General features: G+C 48.7%; 2 protein-coding genes across 4 annotated transcripts in view; one reads left to right on the forward strand and one right to left on the reverse strand.

The window, feature by feature from the left end:
* Window positions 1–20,845, forward strand: part of LAMB3 (laminin subunit beta 3) — a 132,997-nt gene that overhangs the window by 56,139 nt on the left and 56,013 nt on the right. The window lies entirely within an intron of this gene.
* Window positions 5,385–6,551, reverse strand: G0S2 (G0/G1 switch 2). The gene is made up of 2 exons (XM_075910087.1): window positions 6,394–6,551; window positions 5,385–5,981 (listed from the first exon to the last, which is right to left on the reverse strand). The coding sequence occupies exon 2, from the start codon at window positions 5,959–5,961 to the stop codon at window positions 5,653–5,655; it is 309 nt and encodes a 102-aa protein (XP_075766202.1). The 5' UTR covers window positions 5,962–5,981; window positions 6,394–6,551; the 3' UTR covers window positions 5,385–5,652.

The following is a 20,845-nucleotide window of genomic DNA, read 5'->3' on the forward strand; positions in this document are numbered from 1 at the left end:
GTAAGGCCAGACCTGTTTCATGAAAATGTAAAGGTGTGTTTTTATGGGTGGTCAGTTGCAGCTTCCCTCCCCACACAGTCCACCCGGGCCTGAGTATTAGAAGCAAACACAGTGAACAGGGGAAAGAAATGTAGACAGGCAAGGCAAAGTGGAGGGTTTTGCAACAGTTGGGCAGAAATTAAAACAGCTTTTTTTTTTTTTAAAGCAGTTTTGTTTCTGTTCATGGTAAAGAAAAAGCTCATGTCTCCAGCCAGACTTCCTGTGCTTACTAACGAGAGGCTTCGGGAACATGGGATTTCACTTCCCCCCTGTCGTTATTGATTACAACCTAGCCTTGAGTCATTGAAGGCGGGACTCAGCATCACTATGGCGCTACGAGGCCCGGTGGTCGCAGGCACCAGAGCGAATGGGCCGTGGCACCTGAACTCCCAAGACAACGTCGTGTTTGTTTTTCAGCATCCGTGGCCTTCAGGAACCCGGTGTCGGGAGTGACTGAGCCCTGGGCACCCTAGAACTTTTGCTGGTCCTGGGGCAGCTGAACGGGCTCTGAGAAACAGGTTCCAAATGTGCTTGTGTCGACGTAGCCATCGAGGCGAGCCCTGTGGGTGAAGGTCTAACTGCAGGGACAGTGTAGACAGTAGGGCATCAAGAAGGGCCCCCCCCCCACACACCAAAAGCCTCCCCCACCCTGTCCCTATCACTGGGCAATCTCAGGTGTGAACACGGCTGCAAGGAACGCTACAGCTTTGGCTTCTGGGAGCTGACTGTGCTCTCTAAAACAAATGGGTGTGGGGTGGGTGGACAGCTTCTGGAAGGGGCAGACCACGGCACTGTGCCTCTCCACCCTTCCCCCAGCACTCAAAGCTGTGTGGAGGAGCACTCTGATGGCACTTTAAAGGGCCAGGCGCCCCTTTGAATTGTCCACTTTGCCTTCCACTCTCCGAAGGACTGCCCGTATGCCTGGGATGACAGTCAGTTCACTCAGCACTCCCAAACCACTGGTTGTTAGGGTTGCCAGGTGTCCGGTTTTGAATCGGACTGTGCAGTATTTGAGCTTTCTGTTCTGGAAACAAATTGAGAAAATAGAAATGAGAAAATGTCTGGTATTTTTCTAACTAAGATGTAATGTAGATTGTGATATAATGTCAAGTGTGTCCGGTATTTTTGTTGAAACCATCTGGCAACCCTACTGGTTGTTTCTGGAGGTGATCTGGGAAACTGTCGAATGCATGAGAGAGCACGAAGGACATTTAGAAAAACAAGCAACTGGCCCATGCCCGTTAGCTGAAATACAGTGGCCAGTGGATATGAATTTGCTGCATCTCTGTGTGGTTTTGTCTCCACAGCAGCCCCTGGGTGTGTTACCAGCCTTTATGAGGCCATTGCAGCTGTTGCAGTTGGATGAGGTGATGGGATGAGGCAGTCTGTCCCCTAGAGGAGTGCACCTGGATTTGAGGGAAAGCTGTCTCACCTTGCGAGTTTTCCCAGGAGAAGGGAGGGGAACAGCTCTGCCTGCACTTGTCCAAAGAGACGGGCACGCCTCTCCTCAGAGCACCTCACCTCGCTGGTAAACCTTATCCCAAATGGGGACAGTGCTTAGTAGAGAGTGGGAAGGCCTATAAGGCAGTCCGGAGGAGGTTTCAGATGCTATTCCTGTTTGAAGGGCTCAAGGAGAGTTCCCCGCTCACTAGGACCATGGGCGTTTGCACATCGCCAGTATGGGGGGGAATAGGATGTTTGTGGTTTTCATAGCTGACCAAACCCAGTGTTTCTCAACCTTTTTTTTATGAAGTACCCCCTTTTAAAAAAAAAAAAGTACCCCCAGTACCTACAGTTTTCAGACACACAATTTATTTTTCTACCATTGCAACACATTGGTTTAAACAACTTAATCATAGCAGGGCAGGCAATGAAATGTTGGGATGTAAAAAGTACCAAAATAATACAGCGCTGTAAAACTTAAAACAACATTTCAGTTTTCTCCAAATTACAGCTGTTGACATGTCCTCCCACCCCCCAGACTTCTCACCAGTACCCCTGATTGAGAAACACTGACCTACCCCATCTCACTCCTGTGAAAGATAAGCCCCCAGGCCCTGACACTGGAGGCCTGGGGGAGCCCAGCACACCAGCTACATTCCCTGTACCCTTGAAAAAACCTCTTGCTTGTTTCTCTCCAGGTGTTGATTGCTCAAGTCCCAAATTTAGTTGGGAGGCTCTTGAACCATGCGGAGCCTACCCTGCCAAGAGCAAGTTAGGCAGCTCTGAAAAGCTAGCAGTTTGAGACTCTAAGCAATTCCATTCCAGTGCTCTTGGCTATTGGGATATAACTGACATTAAAAAAAAAAGTTGCAAAAGATTATTTATGATGCAGTTACAACACTTTGTTCTCGGTGTCTGGCAGATACAGTGAGCTTATTGCATGTAGTTGCAAAAGATTGTATTTGTGCTGCTTGTGTAGCCCCAAAACTGTCACAAGCATTCCTGGCTGTGGGTGCCTTGAGGCCAGGGGCATGAAATTGCCAAGTGCCTGAAATTAAGGGCTCAAAAATTGAACCACCAAAATGACAGGCCCCTTTGAAAATTGCAGTCGTAATGTGCAAAGAGAGGTTGCTGAAACCTGCTCTTCTTTCCTTGGCGTTTCCTGCAGCCCTCCATTGTTACCATGACATTATTTTGAATTCACAAGCGCTGCAATTACAGCACATTGCTTGATGGAAAACTTTGCATTGTCATTTTTGCATGGCACGTTAGTCACTGACACTAACTTGCACTGCTATAGAAAACCAGTGATTTCTGGGCACTAAGTGCAAACTCATGTTGCAGAGCCAATGAGATACAGACCTAATCTCTGATGGATCTCAGAGGAGAAATACTTGCAAGGGAATGACCTCCAGGATCACGGTAGATCAGAAGGTAACATCCTGGAAGGAAGGACTCGCTCAGAAGATTCTAGACATACCGGCGTAACCATGGCTATTCTAGCCGTCTAATCCAGTTAGCTGCCTAAGGTGCAGCTATTTTGCACAAATCTCTCTGCTTTAAGCTCCTAAACCCTGAAAATTAGACAACACTATTTTGATTCAACAGGGGGAACGGATGGAAAGCCAGGATTGCCTTCTCCCAGCTGTCATGGGCAAAATGAAATACACTTTTGCATGGTGTTGGGGGGGGGGGGGGGGGAGGAGTGATAAAAATAACCACCGGCTCATATTAGATTCAGATCACTCAACAGAAAAGTCTGAGGGGTAGCTGCATGAGTCTGTAACTTTAGAAACAATGAGCAGTCCCGTAGCACTGTCGAGACTAACAAATATATAGGCTCAGTCTCTGAACTCTGTATCCCAGGGATATCCTGTCATGACAGCAAAGAAGAAATGTTTCTCTTCATTTTCTAGGTTTCCCCATTATCCTGTACCAGGTGTTATCTGTGAAATAGTTCTAGTCCTGTGAATGAAAAAGATATTGAGAGCGTGTGAAGCCAAAAAAGACTTAACTACAGTTAAAACCTGTGTTCCGTCTATTTTTTCCATCTATGTGCAGCATAAATTTTGTTATTTGCACTTAGTCCTGTGTAGCTGTGCACCACCAATAGAAACACATGGTGCCACCTGGGAGTGCTCTGTTAATCACCTGGACAGCATTTGAATCTCTCCTGGGTTGACTGCCCAAGTGCTCAGAGTATGGGGAACACGGGCCAAGACTCAGTTGTTCTCTCACTTAAACCATACCCAAACCGGTAGCCCCTACAAGTCCCAAGCATAGCTCAGGCCCATGCTGTTTTAGGAGCTGTCAAAACACAACAAAACTGGATTGCAGTGAGCTGATTAAGTAAGGTGCAGTACTGGGCAGCAAGGCGAGCAAGGGGATTGAAGTATGGCCCCAAAGTTTTCCTTTCCACGGCAATAAGCCTTCTGTCTCATAAGGATCCATATATGCTGCAAAACAATCAGGGTCCTTGATCTGGCATTATTCTGGGACATGGTTCAGCTAAATTCAGCTTCAAGCTAAATTGTGCCTTCCCCTTTGCACATGCAACACCCAGAGACGTGAATGAGGCACTGGCCGGTCTGTCTTGTCTGGGAAACTAGAAGCCTGAGGAATGCTTGATTGACACATAACACCGTATTTCTCAAGTGCTATTTTAGGTTGACTTTTCCCCCAGTTTTTTTTCCCCCAGACGGACAATGTAGGTGCACCCTGGTGTTTAATTCAGAATGTGAAGTTTTTGCAGCCCTAGGGACGTTCTCCCCCGATGGTAGGCCCTTTTTGACAGCAGGTGCTGGTTACGCAGATGAAAGGTAGAAGTTGATGGATGTTTTTAAAATAAATTTAGCACTTAGAAAATTATACATGGTCTTTCTAGTGAGAGCATGTTACTTCCTGCTTTCTTACCCCCTTTTATCTCTGTCTTATCTAGACATAGCATAAGGAAAACATGCAAACAACCTGCCTATCTCCAGCATGTAGCCAGCAGGGCTGTAGGGTGAGAAATGTTTACCCTGCTTCACGTATGGGATTGGGCATACTATTGCAGCGTCTATCAAGTAGAAACCAGCAGTTCAAACGGCATGCCCCTTCCATATTTGGATGGCCCAATGACTTCTGACTGGGAGAGTTGGCTAGCTTTGTATTCTATGCAGCATTTGGACACCCATCATATTTTTTAAAAGGACTGTGGTAACATAGCAGCTTGTTAATTAAAATGTGTGGGGTCAAAGATGTGCTGCCTTCCAGGTGAGAAATTGGGAGCAGTGTGTCTGAGTGGGTAGAGCACTAGATTAGGCCTCATGGAGTCTGTCCACAACTCTGCTACTGGCCTGGTGGGTAACCGTGGGCAAATCACTTTACTGCTCTGTGTCTCAGTTACCATCTCTGTACCATGGGGTACTTATGAGAGCTATGTAAGCAATGTACAGCAAGGTCCCTGAGCGAGGCACCATCACAATTAAATGGAGGTGGGAATCAGGCTCTTTTTATTATTGAGAAAAAGAGTAGACCAGAGATACATTTACACCCATCTCACAGGGATCAACATGTGGCTACACACCCTCTGCCTCCCTCCTTAACCCGCCCCCTCCCCCCCAAAATCGATCTCAAGGTACAATTGTAGATCTAGAGATGTGAGCAGTATCTGTTTTGCATTAAGAAGTCAGTATATTGTTTTTTGGGGTAGAGGTAGGAGCCCCAAACCTGCAGGTCTTAGCAAACAAAAGCCAGGGAGCAGAAAAACAAACCACCACAGGTGTCACACTGCAGTGTGTGTTTGTATTCAGTGGAAGGCAACAACAGTTAAGCTGCTCCTACAACGAATTTGTTTCAGCAGGGGTAACTGAATTAAGACTCCATCTCCCTTGGGAGATTTACAAAACAAAGAGGCATGGTAACGTATATAAAATATTTATTTAGAATGCAAAATATAGCTGAAGTTTACTCCTAATAAAACCCCGGTGGATGCAAAGTGCCATGCACCTCACACCTTTTGATACCGACCAAAGGGTCCATGGCCAACAGGCGGCCTTTTCCCACTGCTGCATGGCAGCAAATAAAAGAATCGCTTCTCGAGCGTCCCTGGGGTTGCTTTCCTGGAGTCTGCCTCTGGAAAGCCAGCAGGCCACAGGTGTCTTGTGCACCTCATGTGGCTGGATTGTCTCATGAAGCCCACGGTCTGATGACGGAGTCCCTCTGCATTGCACCCTTCGCTTTGCTTTTCCCCACAGTCACGTCGCCATGTTTCTGGGGGCTGGTTTCTGGGGGCTCTTTTGTCTGGGGAGGTTTCTCCTCCTCCTCTTGTAGCTGCTCCTCCGAAGCGAAAGGGCTGCAGACCGTCTCCACCAGGCTAATGACCACCCCGAAGAAGGCCAGCACGCTGCCCAGCATGTAGATCTTGACCATCTTGCTGGTGGGCTTCTGGCGGAGCATTTCTTTGGCAAAGGGAATCAACTCCTGCATGGTCTCCATGCCTCAGGCTGGGAAGTCACCTGGTGAGCAAGAGGGGGAGAAAAACAAAAGGACACAGGTCAGCTGCTAGCTAGTGAGGTGCTTCCAAGAGAAGCAGCATCTGCCTAGGGGGGCAGGGACTCTTGCACAAATGCAGCCATGAAAGTAACTTCCAGTTTCTGTCCTATTGCAACCTGGGGCCCTGCCCGCTGTCCCGATAGCTCCCTGCTGGCTCTGGCTGCCCCTCAGCCAGCTCTTGCCGGAGCTGCCTAGCGTCCACTCTAGGAAAACGCACCCGCGCCTGGACGCGGCGGGGATGGGCACCCATGCAAAGCCCTCTCGGGAATGCCACCCCCGGGAGAGGTCTCTAGGCAGAGCCGCCCGGCTGCCCCCCGAGCCTGCAGCCCTGTTTTCCCAGAATGTGGGTCGAGCCCCGGAGCTCGCTCTACTTACCCCCAAAGCGCTGTGCCCTGCGGGGAAGCAGCGAGCGAGCGATCGCGGATCCGGCTTCGCGCTCAGCTGTCACTGCACCGCCGCTCTCCAGCCCGCGGCCCCGCGCCTTATAGCGCCCGGGCGGCGGCTCCGCCCCCGGCCAGCGGCGGCCAGCAGAGCTGTGCACGCCCCCGGAGCGTGCCGCGGGGCTGGGCTCTCCAGCTGCGGGGCGGGATCCCGGCCGGAGCTCGCAGCCGCATCCAGCCCCGGGCCCCAGGGGATGGCGGGGAGCAGGCGAGTCACGTAGCAAACGTCCCTGCACGCTCCGGTGCCGGGCAGCCGGCCAGGGCTGGGCTGGGTTGGAGCCTGGGGGGGCCGGGGCAGCTGCAGGACCAGCCCCCTCCCCACCGCTTGTCTGTCCAGGGCTCCCCTGCACAGCTGGGAAAGCAGCGCCGGGTCCCTGCCTGCCGTGGGGGGAAGCGGAGGCCGTGTGGCTTTAAAATGGGGGTACTGCCCTGGGAAGGGGATTGATCACGTTTGGGGAGAGAGACCCTGTGTCAGAACAGGGGCCCTTGCGGTGTGAAGTGCAGGGGCAGTGCAGGAGCTGTCTCTTTTGGGGACTGTCTGAAATTGCAGGGCCCAGGGGTGCCAAGCAAGGGCAGGAAAAGCGGGGGCAGAAAACTAGCAGCTGGTAAGAATATGGAGCCGAATACGGACTGTCTTACAGCCTGGGCTGCATAGAACAAAATCTCCCAGTAGACGAACTACCCCCTCTTGGAGGTGGATTGATGGAAAAACACCCTTCTGCCCAAACACCTCTGCTACAGAGGGGTAGTTGTATTGCAGCAGTGGTGGCCGTCAATACAGGCAAACTAGTCGGGTCGCCTAGGGCGCCAAGATAAACGGCCGCTGAGGGCTTTGGAGGCAGGGGCGCCGATCTCGTGTTTCACCTAGGGCACCAGTTGCTGGCAGCTCGTCTAGGGCTGCTCCCGTGTTGCTGTAGTGTAGACACACCCGCCCTCTCTGCTGCATCCTGCCCACCCCACTTGCTGAAAGTTGTTTCTCCCCTGGCTTGCCTGTCTCAAAAGCAAAAGAGGGTCAGTTGCCAGCAATCTTCCCTATTGAAATGAGTGTGGAGTCAAAGCACAGCACATGATGTTCAAGGAAAGCATGTCGCAGTCTGTCGCACTTTGACATTTCCTCGGCTGCTCCGTAAGTGTGTTGCATCAGCCGTGCAAAGCCGACTACGTCACCCACTGGGTTGGTGAATGCTGAGCAACAGAGAGGACATGGCCTTGTCCGACAGAGCTCCCTAGGCTGCTGATCTGAATGCCTGCTAAACCCAAGAGGAGGAGGCAGTGAAACTCTGCCGACTGCTCCCCCAGAGCCGCTTAGGAAACGTGGTCAGAATTCTCTGGTCGGAGCCAGACTGGAGTGGTACAGTATAGGGCCAGCCCCTCGGCCCTATTCAAGTTGTTCTGAACTGCTCCGGCTGCATAAAGCAGCTGAAAAGACCGTCTCAGAGGGGTAGCTGTGTTAGTTTGCAGCTTTAAAACTGAGTAGTCCTGTCAGTTACCCTGAGCTTGAATAAAGACATTAACTGGTTGGCGCACTACAAAGCCAGTTTCTCCTGCCTTTAACATTTGCATGTTCACATCAAAAGCTATGTATGGGACACGCCCAGCCCACTTAATCATTAACATGGGTCCTACAACTACTACTTCTGCTGTTTTTTCTGTATTTATATCTAAATCTATATCTCTATCTGCTATTTCCACTCCAACTCATCTGAAGAAGTGGGTTTTACCCACGAAAGCTCATGATCCTATATGTTGTTGTTAATCTCTCAGTGTCACAGGACTATTCCTTTGAAAAGACAGTGTTCACCAGCTGGGAACGATGACTCTTCCTCCTCAGACCTTTTGGTGTAGGGCTGGAGACAGCATGGTCTTGGGGCTGGGGGCAGTCAGTGCAACTTGGAGTTGTCTTGGGGATCTATGGGCTAAAGATTGATTGGGGGAAGAGCGTAAAGGTGGCTTGTCCCCCTGTCTGACCTATATCAGGCATTAAGCCACCAGTCTGATGTGGGCCCCTGTGTAAATATGCAGCACTTAGTATGTGCAGATATTTGTGCCTGAAATCTAGAAGATTATTTCTGGGCAAGAGTTTCATTCAATACATGAGTGAGTGCTGGTCCGTGAGTCACTCCGCTCCCACACATCCTGCACGTCACAGCAGGGCTACAGTTTCTTCACCCTTGTAACACTCTCTTGCCCTTCCCAAAGGCTGCTGGGGACAGTTACCGTCAGCCTGGGAAAGGAGCTTTGAAAGATTCTGGTATTGAAACTGCTCTGTTGTTTTATGCCCTGATTCCCCCAAGTGCATCAGAAACCGAATTTCAGGGTTTGTTGCAAAAGTGGCAATAGAACCCGCGGGTTCATTTTGGTCTCTGTGGTTGCCCTTTGCATCTTCTTTAGTTTTTCCTCCCACCTAGCAACATGTTTTACAGCTGCTTACTATACGTATGGCATTTTCTCTCCATCAGTACATCGAAAAGTGAGCATTGCAGAGAAGAATGCTGAGGAGACAGCAAATAGAAAAAGTCCAGGGGCTTTGTAATTATTACCAGATTGTTTGTTGACTGCTGTACAGCCACTGTCTGGCAAGACAGGACTCTACTGGCTCCTTGAGGAATAAAGTCTGATGTGACAGGGGAGGGCTGCTCATAGCTTTTTGTGTCAGTACCTGGGGGCAGTAGCCGTGGATTTGTACAGAGCCTCGCATGTTATAGGAGCAGATCAAAACTACTGTCCATCCCAAGCGTTCAAAAACGATGAGTCAGATTCCCCCAAACCATGAGAAAAATGCAATTTTTTTTCTTTGCCATCTGGGTTTTGAGCACTTATGGTTGGTTCTTCACTTTTTCTTCCCATTGTCTTTACTTTCATTTTTAAAAAGACAGCTGAGATTTTCACACAAAGCGACAGCCCCTTTGGAGTTAAGAAAAACAAATGAATTCTGTGAGATTCCGGTCAAATTGCATATATTTAATGACACTGGTTTTTACATCACATTAGTTAAGTCAATGCAGCCTCATTGTGTGGACACATAAATTGGATTAAGACCGGCTATTATTAATGATCTTAATGCTAAATTAAACTAGTTTTAGCTACTCTTAATTTTGAGTGCCCAATTAAAGCATTTGCATAGGTTTAACTTAAGCTTTCTCGGCACAGGAACATTTCACCAGCTTGAATCCATTTGCAAACCCCTGTCTGATTGCTCTTATTTTGGTGTTAGTGGGTTATTTGTCTTTAAATGAAACTTGTTGCCAATTAATTCAGACTGGGGCAAACCCCTGTTTGGACTCTCTTATTTCAGTTTATCTTAACAGGATTTAGTTTACGTTCACACTTTGGGTTATGCCAGGGCTGCTTTCCTGTGTAGACAAACACTGAACCAGTTTAGCACAGCACTACAGCACAAGAGCACAACTCCTGTGGTGCTGCAATAGTGCTGTTGTGTAGACGGCTCTGCTACCGATGGAAGGTGTTTTTCTATACTTGTAGGTGAGGAATTAATCCACCGCTCCGAGAGGCAGAAGCTAGGTCAATGGAAGAATTCTTAGATCAACCCAGTGGCAGCTACCCCAGGAAGGCATGTCAGGCAGAGGGTTAATGTCCACGATTCATGTGAATGTCTGAAGAGTCGGGGTGCTACGGGCGTGACATCGAACAGTGTGTTAATCACACGGCAGGGAGCACAACAAAACCAGTGAACATCACGGGCAGTCGGGAAGATGGTATAATGGACATAAGAGCAGTTTGAATTCTGAGCTCTGTAACCTAGAAGGGTGATGAACAAATCTCCTTCCCTCTTTAAAGATTCGGGAATTGAGGAAAGATCTGAAAGGAAAGCTTTGTCATAAGAACAGCCAGACTGGGTCAGACCAAAGGACCATCCAGCCCAGCATCCTGTCTGCCGACAGTGGCCAATGCCAAGTGCCCCAGAGGGAGTGAACAGAACAGGTAATGATCAAGCGATCTCTCTCCTGCCATCCACCTCCACCCTCTGACAAACAAAGGCTAGGGACACCATTCCTTACCCATCCTGGCTAATAGCCATTGATGGACCTAACCTCCATGAATGTATCTAGCTTTTTTTTTGAGCCCTGTTATAGTCCTAGCCTTCATAACCTCCTCAGGCAAGGAGTTCCACAGGTTGACTGTGTGCTGTGTGAAGAAGAACTTCCTTTTATTTGTTTTAAACCTGCTGCCCATTAATTTCATTTGGTGGCCTCTAGTTCTTATATTATGGGAACAAGTAAATAACATTTCCTTATTCACTTTCTCCACACTGCTCATGATTTTATAGACCTCTCTCATATCTCCCCCCTCTCCCCCACTTAGTCTCCTCTTGTCCAAGCTGAACAGTCCTAGTCTCGGAGAAAGTTTGTAAAACACTGGACTTCAGGGTGAGAAAAAATAAATAGAACAGGAAAGGGGGGTAACACCAGCAGTAAAGGGGCACAAATAATAGCTATGAAACCAACCTGCAAAAACAAAACAAGCAAAGGAACGACACAATCACTCTCTCTCCAGGCTGCTGTTTTACCCTGCTGCAAATGGAGTTAAATAAATACGAATCATGTGCTTTTTAATTAAATTTCTGTAAAGCTAGCAATACTCGAGAGCCAGACGCACTGGCATAACTGTTACAGAGAATAAGGATAAATCTATTTTAACTGCAACGCAACATGCCTAATCCAAGCTAAAGGCTTCTCAAGGAGAATAAGGCTGAGATAGTGATTGTTCCCTAGGAAAAAGAATCCATGCATATTGACCTTGGAAAAGCAATTAATCTAAAACTAAATAAATGCAACCTGAACCAGACTGTCTCATCCAGCTAGCAACGGGCAAGGAATGTGGAGGGCTGGAAGTTAGCTAAAATCTTGAGGATTTGGCTTAGTGGGATTGCACATAGCAAAGGGTGATGATAAGTGAGTGGTAATTTTCCATTAGACATATCAGATATACAGCAGCAGCTGCAACAAAATATTGCTATGTTTGAGGGAGAACAAAATCCACTCTCGGTCCCTGTTCTACAGTGCCAGACGGAAAAATGCTTCTGGGTTAGAAGAGCGTGTTGAATAAGAAGGGAAATGTTTTGTATTTTATAGCCACACACTTTAAAAAAATCACAGGTTTTGTCCACAAGACAATACAGTTCATAGTTGTAGGCTAATAAGCCTCTATTTGGTCATGCGTGCTTAATTTGGGGCTTGTGTATAGGATGTGAGGGCTTAATTGCTAATCGGCATTAGTCATTTGCTATTCAGATTTCAGTTTTCATTTCAGTCAAGTAAATATTGCAATTCAGAGGCTGTAGTAAGCGGCCAGGGAAGGAACTGTCATGTGCAGGTACAATGGATTGACATTACAGATGTAAAATCCCATTTAGGTTTAGGTTAGATTTAACTGGTTAATTGATTAAGCGGGATCCCTGGCAGGTGGGGGACTGCTCCAGTCTGTCTGGAGCAGCCCTCAGCCTGCCGGTCTGCCGCCTCCCAACCCCAGATGGGTCTCCCAGCTCTGCTGGCCCCGTGAGGCTGCTGGCTCTACAGGGTTCCCGGCTCCCAGCCCAGCCCAAGGTACGGTGGACCCAGCAGGGTTGAAGCAACCCTCTGCCCGTGGCAGGCCACAGGCTGTTCTTGGGCACCGGTTAATCGTTACCGGGTAAGCATCACCCGGTGAGAGTGACGGTAATTTGTTCCGATCCCTAACTGACGTTGCTAGAAAGCAGAGCCCAGGAAGCTAGCAAACCTCACAATTCCCTTTAGCAATGTTTTCATAAAGAACACAAGCACTACAGAGTCCGTCTCCAGGCATTTGTGCATCTTTATACAGCACACTCAACAGCTCGAAACCTTGACAAAAAGGAATGAATGAAAGCTCACTATATGCCCCCTGATTATCCCATTTTACATATGTGGAAACTGAGGCTCAGAGAGGCGATGTGACGTACCTGATGAGGGGTAACAAAAGCAGAAAGGGGAAATGACATGACTGAAGCTACATACCACGTAGGTGGCAGAGCTAGGAACAGAAACGTGAAGGTTTGGCTACCGTGTGCAAAAGATCCACAGCTGTGACTAGCCTGGAGAAGGTAACTTGGGCTCACAAGGCTCCAGCTGCTTGGCTATAAAACTGCAGTGTAGCTGTTCAGTGTCAGGGCTCTGTGAGCCTGGAGAGGGAGGATCTCCGACCCTGGGCTCCAGCCGGAGCCCAAAGATGTATGCAGACGTGTGTAGTCAGCTGGCCAGGCTCAGATTGAGTGATTTTTTTAATCACAATGTAGGTGTACTCTCCTAGCCCCAGACTAGTGCCCTAGCCCATCTCTACCTCTGCATCAGTGCTCCCTGTTAGCTGGGTGCTTGTGCAGCCACTCAGCAGAGATTCCAGGGCTGTGCAGCTGATTAGCAGAGTGCCCACAGCTAGGTTTGTGTTTCTACAGGTGGTGCATATTCCTCGGTGCACATACAATTATTCTGCACATAGATGGAAAATTCCACACATGAATTGAAAAGATTAGAGGGAACATTGCTCTGCATCCTCCTTATGAGTGCGTGCCTGAACACGTCAGACCAGTTTGGATCCTCGATTTGTTCAATTTGTTCTCTCCCTCCTCTTGCCAAAGTTGGACCTACCACCCTGTCACTCCGTCCCAGAGAGGAAAATGCCGGAGCCTTATCCGTGACCTTTGCGATCAAAGACCTGTGTGGCGAGGAAAGTGTCCTTGTGTAATCTTTACAGCTATGATAAGGCCCACCGGTACTTGTGTCGCTCATGCCTGCAGACACATCAGCAGGGATGGAGCATCAGGAACATAGGTCTGGCTCCTGATCTGTTGTTTCATTAATGATCCCAAAGTCGTAAAATTATATTGACATTGAGTTCCTTTGCGTTGATCTTTAGTGACCTTTTATGTTTGTAAACATTCCACAGCTTGTAGTAAAGCCCTAGTGATGTTAGATGCTTTGATATCATCTGTGGTCCAGCCGTCAGCACCACTGAAAGGACATCAGCAGCTACGTATGATGTCCCATGCTTGTCTACGCTTGAAGTTACGCCATGTTGCATTGGGATGCTGTCAGCGCGCTCTGGCTAGCACCGTGTCAGGCCGTGGATGAGAAACTTTCAGGGTGCTGAAGGAAGGAGAGGAGGTGGCCTCTCTGTGCAGTAGCAGATGTTGGTGTGAGCTGTCAGACCAATACATCCTTTATTACTGCTCAGTATAAGCATGGGCAAAAGCACAATGTTGAATCTGTTTAGTTAAACAGGTGCAGCTTGGGGCTGAACGTAAGGATGTGAATGGCTAACTGGTGGGGGCTGGAGCAGCTTCCTGCCCACTGTGGCAACTGGAGCAGCCCATATCTGTGGCAGGAGGACTGCACTACGGGGGGGGGGGGGGGGGGCGCTCAAGACCCCCCTTTAATCAGGTAACCAGTTAAACATTACATTTCACCAGTTAACCAAGTAAATGGATTTTACATCCCTAGGGTGAAGGCTTTTACATCTGTGAAAGCTAACCCAACACAAGCAGGGGCAGGTCGAAACTCGTGCAAGCATATCTGCACACAGAGGTGCACCTTTTAACTAAGGCCAGGTCTACACGAAAAGGGAAGGTTGAATCAAGATACGCAACTCCAGCTACACTAATTACATAGCTGGAGTCGACATACCTTGTTTTGAGTTTCCCCACTGTCCCAACAGTGGGAGGCTGATGGGAGCAAATGCTCTCACTGGCTTCCCTTACTCCTGGCAGAAGCAGGAGTCCCGGCGCTGATGGGGGGCACCCTCTGAGTTTGATTTAGCAAGTCTTAACTAGACCTGCTCAATCGAACTCCAGAAGATTAATCGTGGCAGCATTGATCTCCCTTTAGTGAAGACGTGGACTAAATCGATTCAGCCTCCCCGCCTTTATTTAAACTGGTACAGGTTTATCAACAAACAAGAAAGTGCTCCAGCACATGTGGGACTTGGTATTCCTGAGAGAAATGTGTGCGTGTGGTGGGTGGTTGGGAGGTAGAGAGAGATGGTGTGCTTTTGAAAGCATGCCTGGGTGTCTGCACCGGGCCATCATGGTCTGACACATGGATCATGCAAAAACCTTGTATCTGGCATACCAATAAGTTTGAACCCAAGTCCGATATTTTTCAATTCACGACTCCAAAAGGCTTTATTTATACAGTTGGAGGGAAAGTCTCAAAGACGATTCAGTTTCATACTGTTTTTGCACAAACATCTTGCACCCAGAGTTCTCACTGCCGAGAGCAGTCCAGCCCAGTCAGCCCCAGGGAGATGCCCACTTTCTGCCAGATAGCGAAATTTCCCCAAATATTGCACAGCTCTGTTTTCATGCTTGTATTGCTAAAGCAGGAGGCCCATTGCCAAATCTCCCGGTTCCACATGTCCCATATACGGGCAAGGGTCAGATGCCTTTGGACTTTGTCTCTAATAAACACGTGTTCAGGTAAGTAAACGATTTGATGGCTGCCCACTTGGAGTAGAAGTTACATAATATCGGCCATAGTGTCTGGAAAATGCAGTTGCTGGGACTGGTAAGGAAGTCTGCTAGCAGTATGTGGTCTGGGATTCTGAGAGCAGGAACGGGTGCAAAACAAATGAAGCAACCCCCCTTTTGCAGAGATGGGATCAGAAGCATTGCACAGGCAAAGCACAGAATTCCAGAGCGGCTGCTTGAGTTGCATGGGCAAAGCCCTCATTTGCGTGTACAAAATCAGCACTTAGAAGGGGCAAATGGGTAATTGTCCACTATGCCTGCTGTTTGCAATTTCAGTTTCAATTGGGCTTCTGGTCTGTTTGGTAGGCAAAGTGAACCCTTGCATTTATTCTTTGGCTTTGTCTACTCCAGGCAGCGTTTAGTGATGCGTCTATTTAGAGTTGCCAGGTGGTTTAACAAAAAATATCGAACTTCCCCCCCCCCCCCAAAAAAAAAACCACCGGGAAAAAATTCTATTGAGGAAAAAAAAGGGGGGAGACCAAAGTTGTTGAGCAAAAAGAAAAAAAACCAGCGTGGCCTCTTTAAGAAACGCTTTGCTTTTGAGGCTTTTTTCCCCTCACAGGCTGCAGGTGGCCTTGCCTCCCGGTGCCAGGCTGGACAGCTCCCCTGCGGAACCCAGTAAGCACCTGGGATTTTTGCCTTCTGGCCGGGAAAAAATCAGAAAATGCCGGACATTTTAGGTATCCAGTATCTTCTGAATTTTTTTACTGGATGGGAGGTGAAAATACCGGACTGTCCACTTCAGTACCGGATACCTGGCAACCCTATATGTGTTGCTAAAAGTCCAGCAGCAAAACCACTGCTTGTTGGCTCTTTTGCTGACAAAATAATTCCACACACAATGAGGAGTGTTGTTTTGTTTTCTCTCTAGCTATTATAACTTACCTCCATTGCAAAATAGTCCATTCCCTGCCATTTGGGCAATTGAGTTGCGTGAATCAGTTGACTAATATCTGGTTACAGTATATGTTTGCCCATTTACTAGTTAGACAAACAGTGGTTCCTTCTGAGCCATTGCTAACTGGAGGGGTGGTTCATTTCATAGCTTGTCTGCCGGACATAATAAATAGGCCTGTTTGCATCCTGTTTAAGGGTACTTACCAACATCTGACTCATACGGCAGTCAAATCCTAAGCAAAGGCAGTGGGACCTGATGAGGCACCTGAATAACAGAAAAGAGGCCATAAAATTAAAGCAAGTCAAACATTTTGTGCCGAAACTTTTCTTTCAATGAAAAATCTTTGTTAAAAAATGGATATTTTCATAGAAAAGCATCCATTTTAGCTGAGATTTATTGAGTTTTCACTAGAAAACCAGAATCATCTGTCTCTGAAAACCCAGGACATGCTAAAGAAAGTTTGACAAAAAATGAAAAATTTAGGTTTTCATCCCCCTTCCCCCAACCAGCTCCTATTTAAAATGGGAAGAGAAACAGAGGGAGTAGGAGGGGACATTTTTCATTTTAGCACCTCAGCTTTGATAATAGTGTCTGAAATTGCCATGTCTCGACGTCAAACAAGTGACATGATGATTTGTGGATTGTGTTTCACATGTGCCCGGGGGGTGGAGGGCACTGGGTAGGCAGGCAGTGGGGCAGCGCAGGGCTGGGGTTGGAGCTGGAAAGTGGGTGGGAAGTGCAGGAGTTGGGATGGGGGGGGGGCACTGTGCAGAGATTGGGGACAAAGCAGGCACAATGCAGGGGCATGGGGCGAAGGGGGCACAGGATGGGAGTGCAGCGACTGAGGAGCCCGTGGCCGCCAGGGAAATGGGTGGTATCAAAACACAGGTTTGCCGAGGGTGCCATTTTCCCTCAGGCTGGCCCTACTGTAGAGCACTTATATTCAAGCCACTTTGGTCTCGCCCACGTTGTGGTGGAAGCCAAACGAGCAGCATGTTTGCTGGCTGTGGCTAGTGTAACATGGATGGGGTCTGTTAATAAGCTGTCCCCTTAGCAGCAGCTTGGGCGTGGCCGCTCTGTCTGTAAACAGCTACGTCTCAGGGGGCAGCCACCCACGACAGACAACATAGGGTTGCCAGGTGTCCGATATTGGCCTGGACAGTCCGGTATTTGCAGCTTCTGTCTGGTAAAAAAAAAAACCAGGAAATACCGGACGTTCTTCTCCTGCCACGTCTGTTGGGGGCAGTGGGAGTGTGGGGATTTTAAAGGCACCATGACTTTTTTTTTTTATGGTGCGGTTGTTTTTTTTTTTTTCCAACCAATGTTTTCCCCGCCACATTCGGTATTTTTCGTGAAACTATCTGGCAACCCTAAGAGAACGCCTCCGGGCGGGAAGTGCTGTCTCCGAGATGGAGGATGGAGGCTGTCTGGCTGCTTGCAGCAATACTGCCCTGTGGAGTAGGGCCGCAAGTGGACAATGCCCTGTCCAAATGAAGTGTCCCTGGGTGGGCTGGGAAGCAAAACCGAAATCTCCACAGGGCAGCTCAGCCAGGACACCAGGCTCCTGGGAAAAGCGCCATAGAGCGTTGGTGGCCGTGAGGCCATTGCATCCCACAGAGGGCACTTTCAGCAGTGCAGAACCACCCTGGGGCACCGTCTCTTTGCTGATTCAGAGTGCTGGGTATTGAATCACCAAAGCCACTTCCTGCCAAGACTCATTTTTTTCTTGAAGGTCTGTTCTCTGGGGGTGACTGGGCCTAACCCTGGCTTGTAGGAGATGATGGTAGTACACAATTGCTATAGACAACTAAAAAAAACATTCAAAACTTGTCTGGGGTTATGTCCCTCCAATTTAGGAACGTAAAATCCTTGTTAACTGGTTAAATATTGTGTTTAGCCCATTAACCGATTTAAAGGGGGAGGTAGGCACTGCCCCACTCCAGCCTGGTGGGACTGGAGTGCCCCCACGATAGGCAGGGGCTACTCTACCCTGGTCGGAGCGGCTCCTGCCTGCCACATATCCAGGCCCTCTTGTCGATGGCAGGCCCCCTGCTGGCTGGAGCAGGTAAGCAGAGAGATGCTGTAGCCCCACCGGTTAACTGGAACCCCCCTGTTCAAGGCGATGCTTACCAGTTAACCGGTTAACCTTTCACATCCCTACTCTAAACTCCTTTTTCCACCCATGGACGCTCCCTCTAAATCAATCAATCAATCAATCAATCAATCAACATTTCCCTACAATGCTGCAGTTCTAGTGGTTTTAGGTACTTATATCCCCCCAGTCTTTAATATATTTTACTCCCTGTTATTTACTCTTGCTAGTAGTGTTATGGTAGTGGTGTGGGTCCCAGGATATGAGACACACCAGATGGGACAGGTAATATCTTTATATTGGACCCAGTCTGTTCGTGAGAGAGCCAAGCTTTTGAGCTACCCAGAGCTCCAATGCTCCCCTCTGTCAACAACAGCAGTTAGTCCAATAAAAGGCCTCACTTCCCTCCCTTGTCTTTCTATTATCTACTAGTCAGTGCTACTCTCCCCATTGTGCAGATGAGGGCATGGAGAATATCCACTTTGCTCAAGTCAAACTCAGCTCTCCCGAGTCCCGGGCTGGTCTCTCATCCCAGGAGCATCCTACTCCCAAAGCCCTAGTTGCGCTCCGCTTCCGGGCCTGGTTTGCTGTCTTTCTGAAATGGGGCTTTTGCCCCTGTTCAGCCTGCAGAGCCTGACTCACCAGGTGTGTGTTTACTTCCTGTCTGTTCTCCTGGGGCAGGAGGAGGAGGGTGGAATCAAACGTTTTCTAGAGACCCCGAAGCAGCTGGGGATTCTCTCTGTGTCTCTGCTCCGCCCTGTCTGTTCCTCAGAATTGCAACACTGGGCCTGGCTTTTATGGCAGGCTGGGATTTAGCATCCCCTTATCAGGCTGTGAATCACCGTGGTATGTGGCAGCCAATGCTCCACAGCTCTGGATTTCCAGATGGGAGGGGAGAGCACACCGGGCACGGGGACCCTTGGCAAGCCAAGGTGCCCAGTTTGGATTTGGAAGGGGCCGACAGAGGAAACCCTAAAAGGATGAGTTCAAGACTTGGATGGTAAGCGCCTTGAGGCCAAGAGCTGCCTTTTTGTTCTGCATGTGTTTGGCTCTTCGCATCATGGGATTTGGGTGTTTCATAACACAAAGAAAAACATCTTCTTTGTGGGGTATTGCGGGCCAGATCCAGCTCCCACCGAAACAGATCACCTAAGTACTTCTCCGGGGTGCTCAGGCTCATATGTGGTTCCCTGGCAGGTCAAAGATTCACAAATTTGTTTTCAGAACCTAGCAGCGGTCAGCAAGTAGCCCCATCCTGTGCCTGGAAAACTGAGGCTAAAGGAGACTCAGTGACTTGCCCCAGGTCACGCAGAAAGTATGTGGCAGAGGTAGACGTTGAACCCACATCTCTCAAGTTCAGTGGCCTGGACACCAGACCTCCCTCTTCCTTTGTTTCAGTACCCAGGGGCTAGGCATACAGGATGAGGGTCATGAAGAGGACAGATAGCAGTTTGAAAACAAACCAAAGGAAGTATTTCTTCATTCAACATACAGTCAACCTGTGGAACTCCTCACCAGAAAATACTGTGAAGTCCAAGACTTGAACAGGGTTCAAAAAAGAGCTATATAAATTCATGGAGGTTAGGTCCATCAATGGCTATTAGCCAGGATGGGCAGGAATGGTGACCCTAGCCTCTGTTTGTCAGAAGCTGGGAATGGGTGACAGAGGAGGGAACACTTGATGCTCACCTGTATATTCCCTTTCAGGGTACCTGGCACTGGCCACTGTTGGAAGACAGAATACTGTGCTAGATGGGCCTTTGGTCTGACCCAGTCTGGCCGTTCTGATGTTCTTATGTACAGTGCAGCATTTATTGAGGTACCAACGCTCTTAGCTTCATTGTGGGGGCATTCCTCATAGGTATAGTGACCCGGCTGGTTCTTAGCCTTGTCAGGTCACTGTTAATGTTACTATCTGAGACCTGCTGAAAGGTGTTACATGAGTGCAAAGTGGTGGTGGAGTTATTGTGGGTGAATTTGCTCGTGAGGTTTGGATGTGGAGTTTTGGGACCCTCCCCCGTCTAAGTTAGCCCGTTCAAAGGGGCAGTTCTACTAAAAGCCACTCATGTGCAGACACCGCATTTACACTGGGGAGGGGATGCTTCAGTCCCTTTTTTCCGTTCAGATTCTGTTGTTTCCTGCTAATTTCTCCAGACATGCCATGAGCTGCTGGGGTGAGGCTTCGGCGGATTAAGATTCCAGGGTGAGAAATGTGGTATTACACCATTATTAATCGGCCTGTGAACAGCCCGACTGAAGCAGGCACACCCAGACTGCTGTCTGCTCGCACAGCATACCTGGCACACCTATGAAAAGAAGAAACCTCTGAGCTAAGGTTTCAGATGATGTAGCCTTAGGAGACAGGTTATTTTTGAACCTTTGTTGTAAGGGCCAGCTCCTTCCTCTGAGCAAATTGGCACAGCCCCCGCAAAACCAGCTGAGGATCTTGACCTAAAAGTCAAAATAATTTTTTAACAGCTGATGTTCTGGTGCAGCAGCTTTAACTGCTAGAGATCAGATGTTTATTGGGATGGTTGTTTAAGTGACTGTAAGGGCCTCATTGGTGTGCCATTCATGTTCATGGGGCTTGGATCTCAGGGCAGAGAAATGCATGGCTTAAGAGCAAGGGCGGGGAACCTCTTTGGGCCAGGGGTTGTTGGCCTACAAAAAAATCAGTCAGGGAAGCGACCTGATTTTCTTTGTGAGAAGCGACCCCTTTCTCCCTAAAAGCCCCCTCCCAAAACAAACAAACAAACAAACAAACAAACAAACAAACAAACCTTCATTGACATGGCCCCTGACCAAGAAGCAGAAAGAAGCTCCCCATATTCCCCTCAGGGCCCTGGAGGGCCCAGGCTAGTAGATTTGTGAGCTCTGGCCCTGTGGTGCAGCAGCGGGGG

The sequence above is a fragment of the Pelodiscus sinensis genome, chromosome 27, assembly GCF_049634645.1.
Source record: "Pelodiscus sinensis isolate JC-2024 chromosome 27, ASM4963464v1, whole genome shotgun sequence".
NCBI classification, from domain to species: Eukaryota; Metazoa; Chordata; order Testudines; family Trionychidae; genus Pelodiscus; species Pelodiscus sinensis.

Coding starts and splice junctions, on each gene's coding strand:
- G0S2 (XM_075910087.1), bottom strand. CDS start 5,961: ATGGAGACCATGCAGGAGTTGATTCCCTTTGCCAAAGAAATGCTCCGC.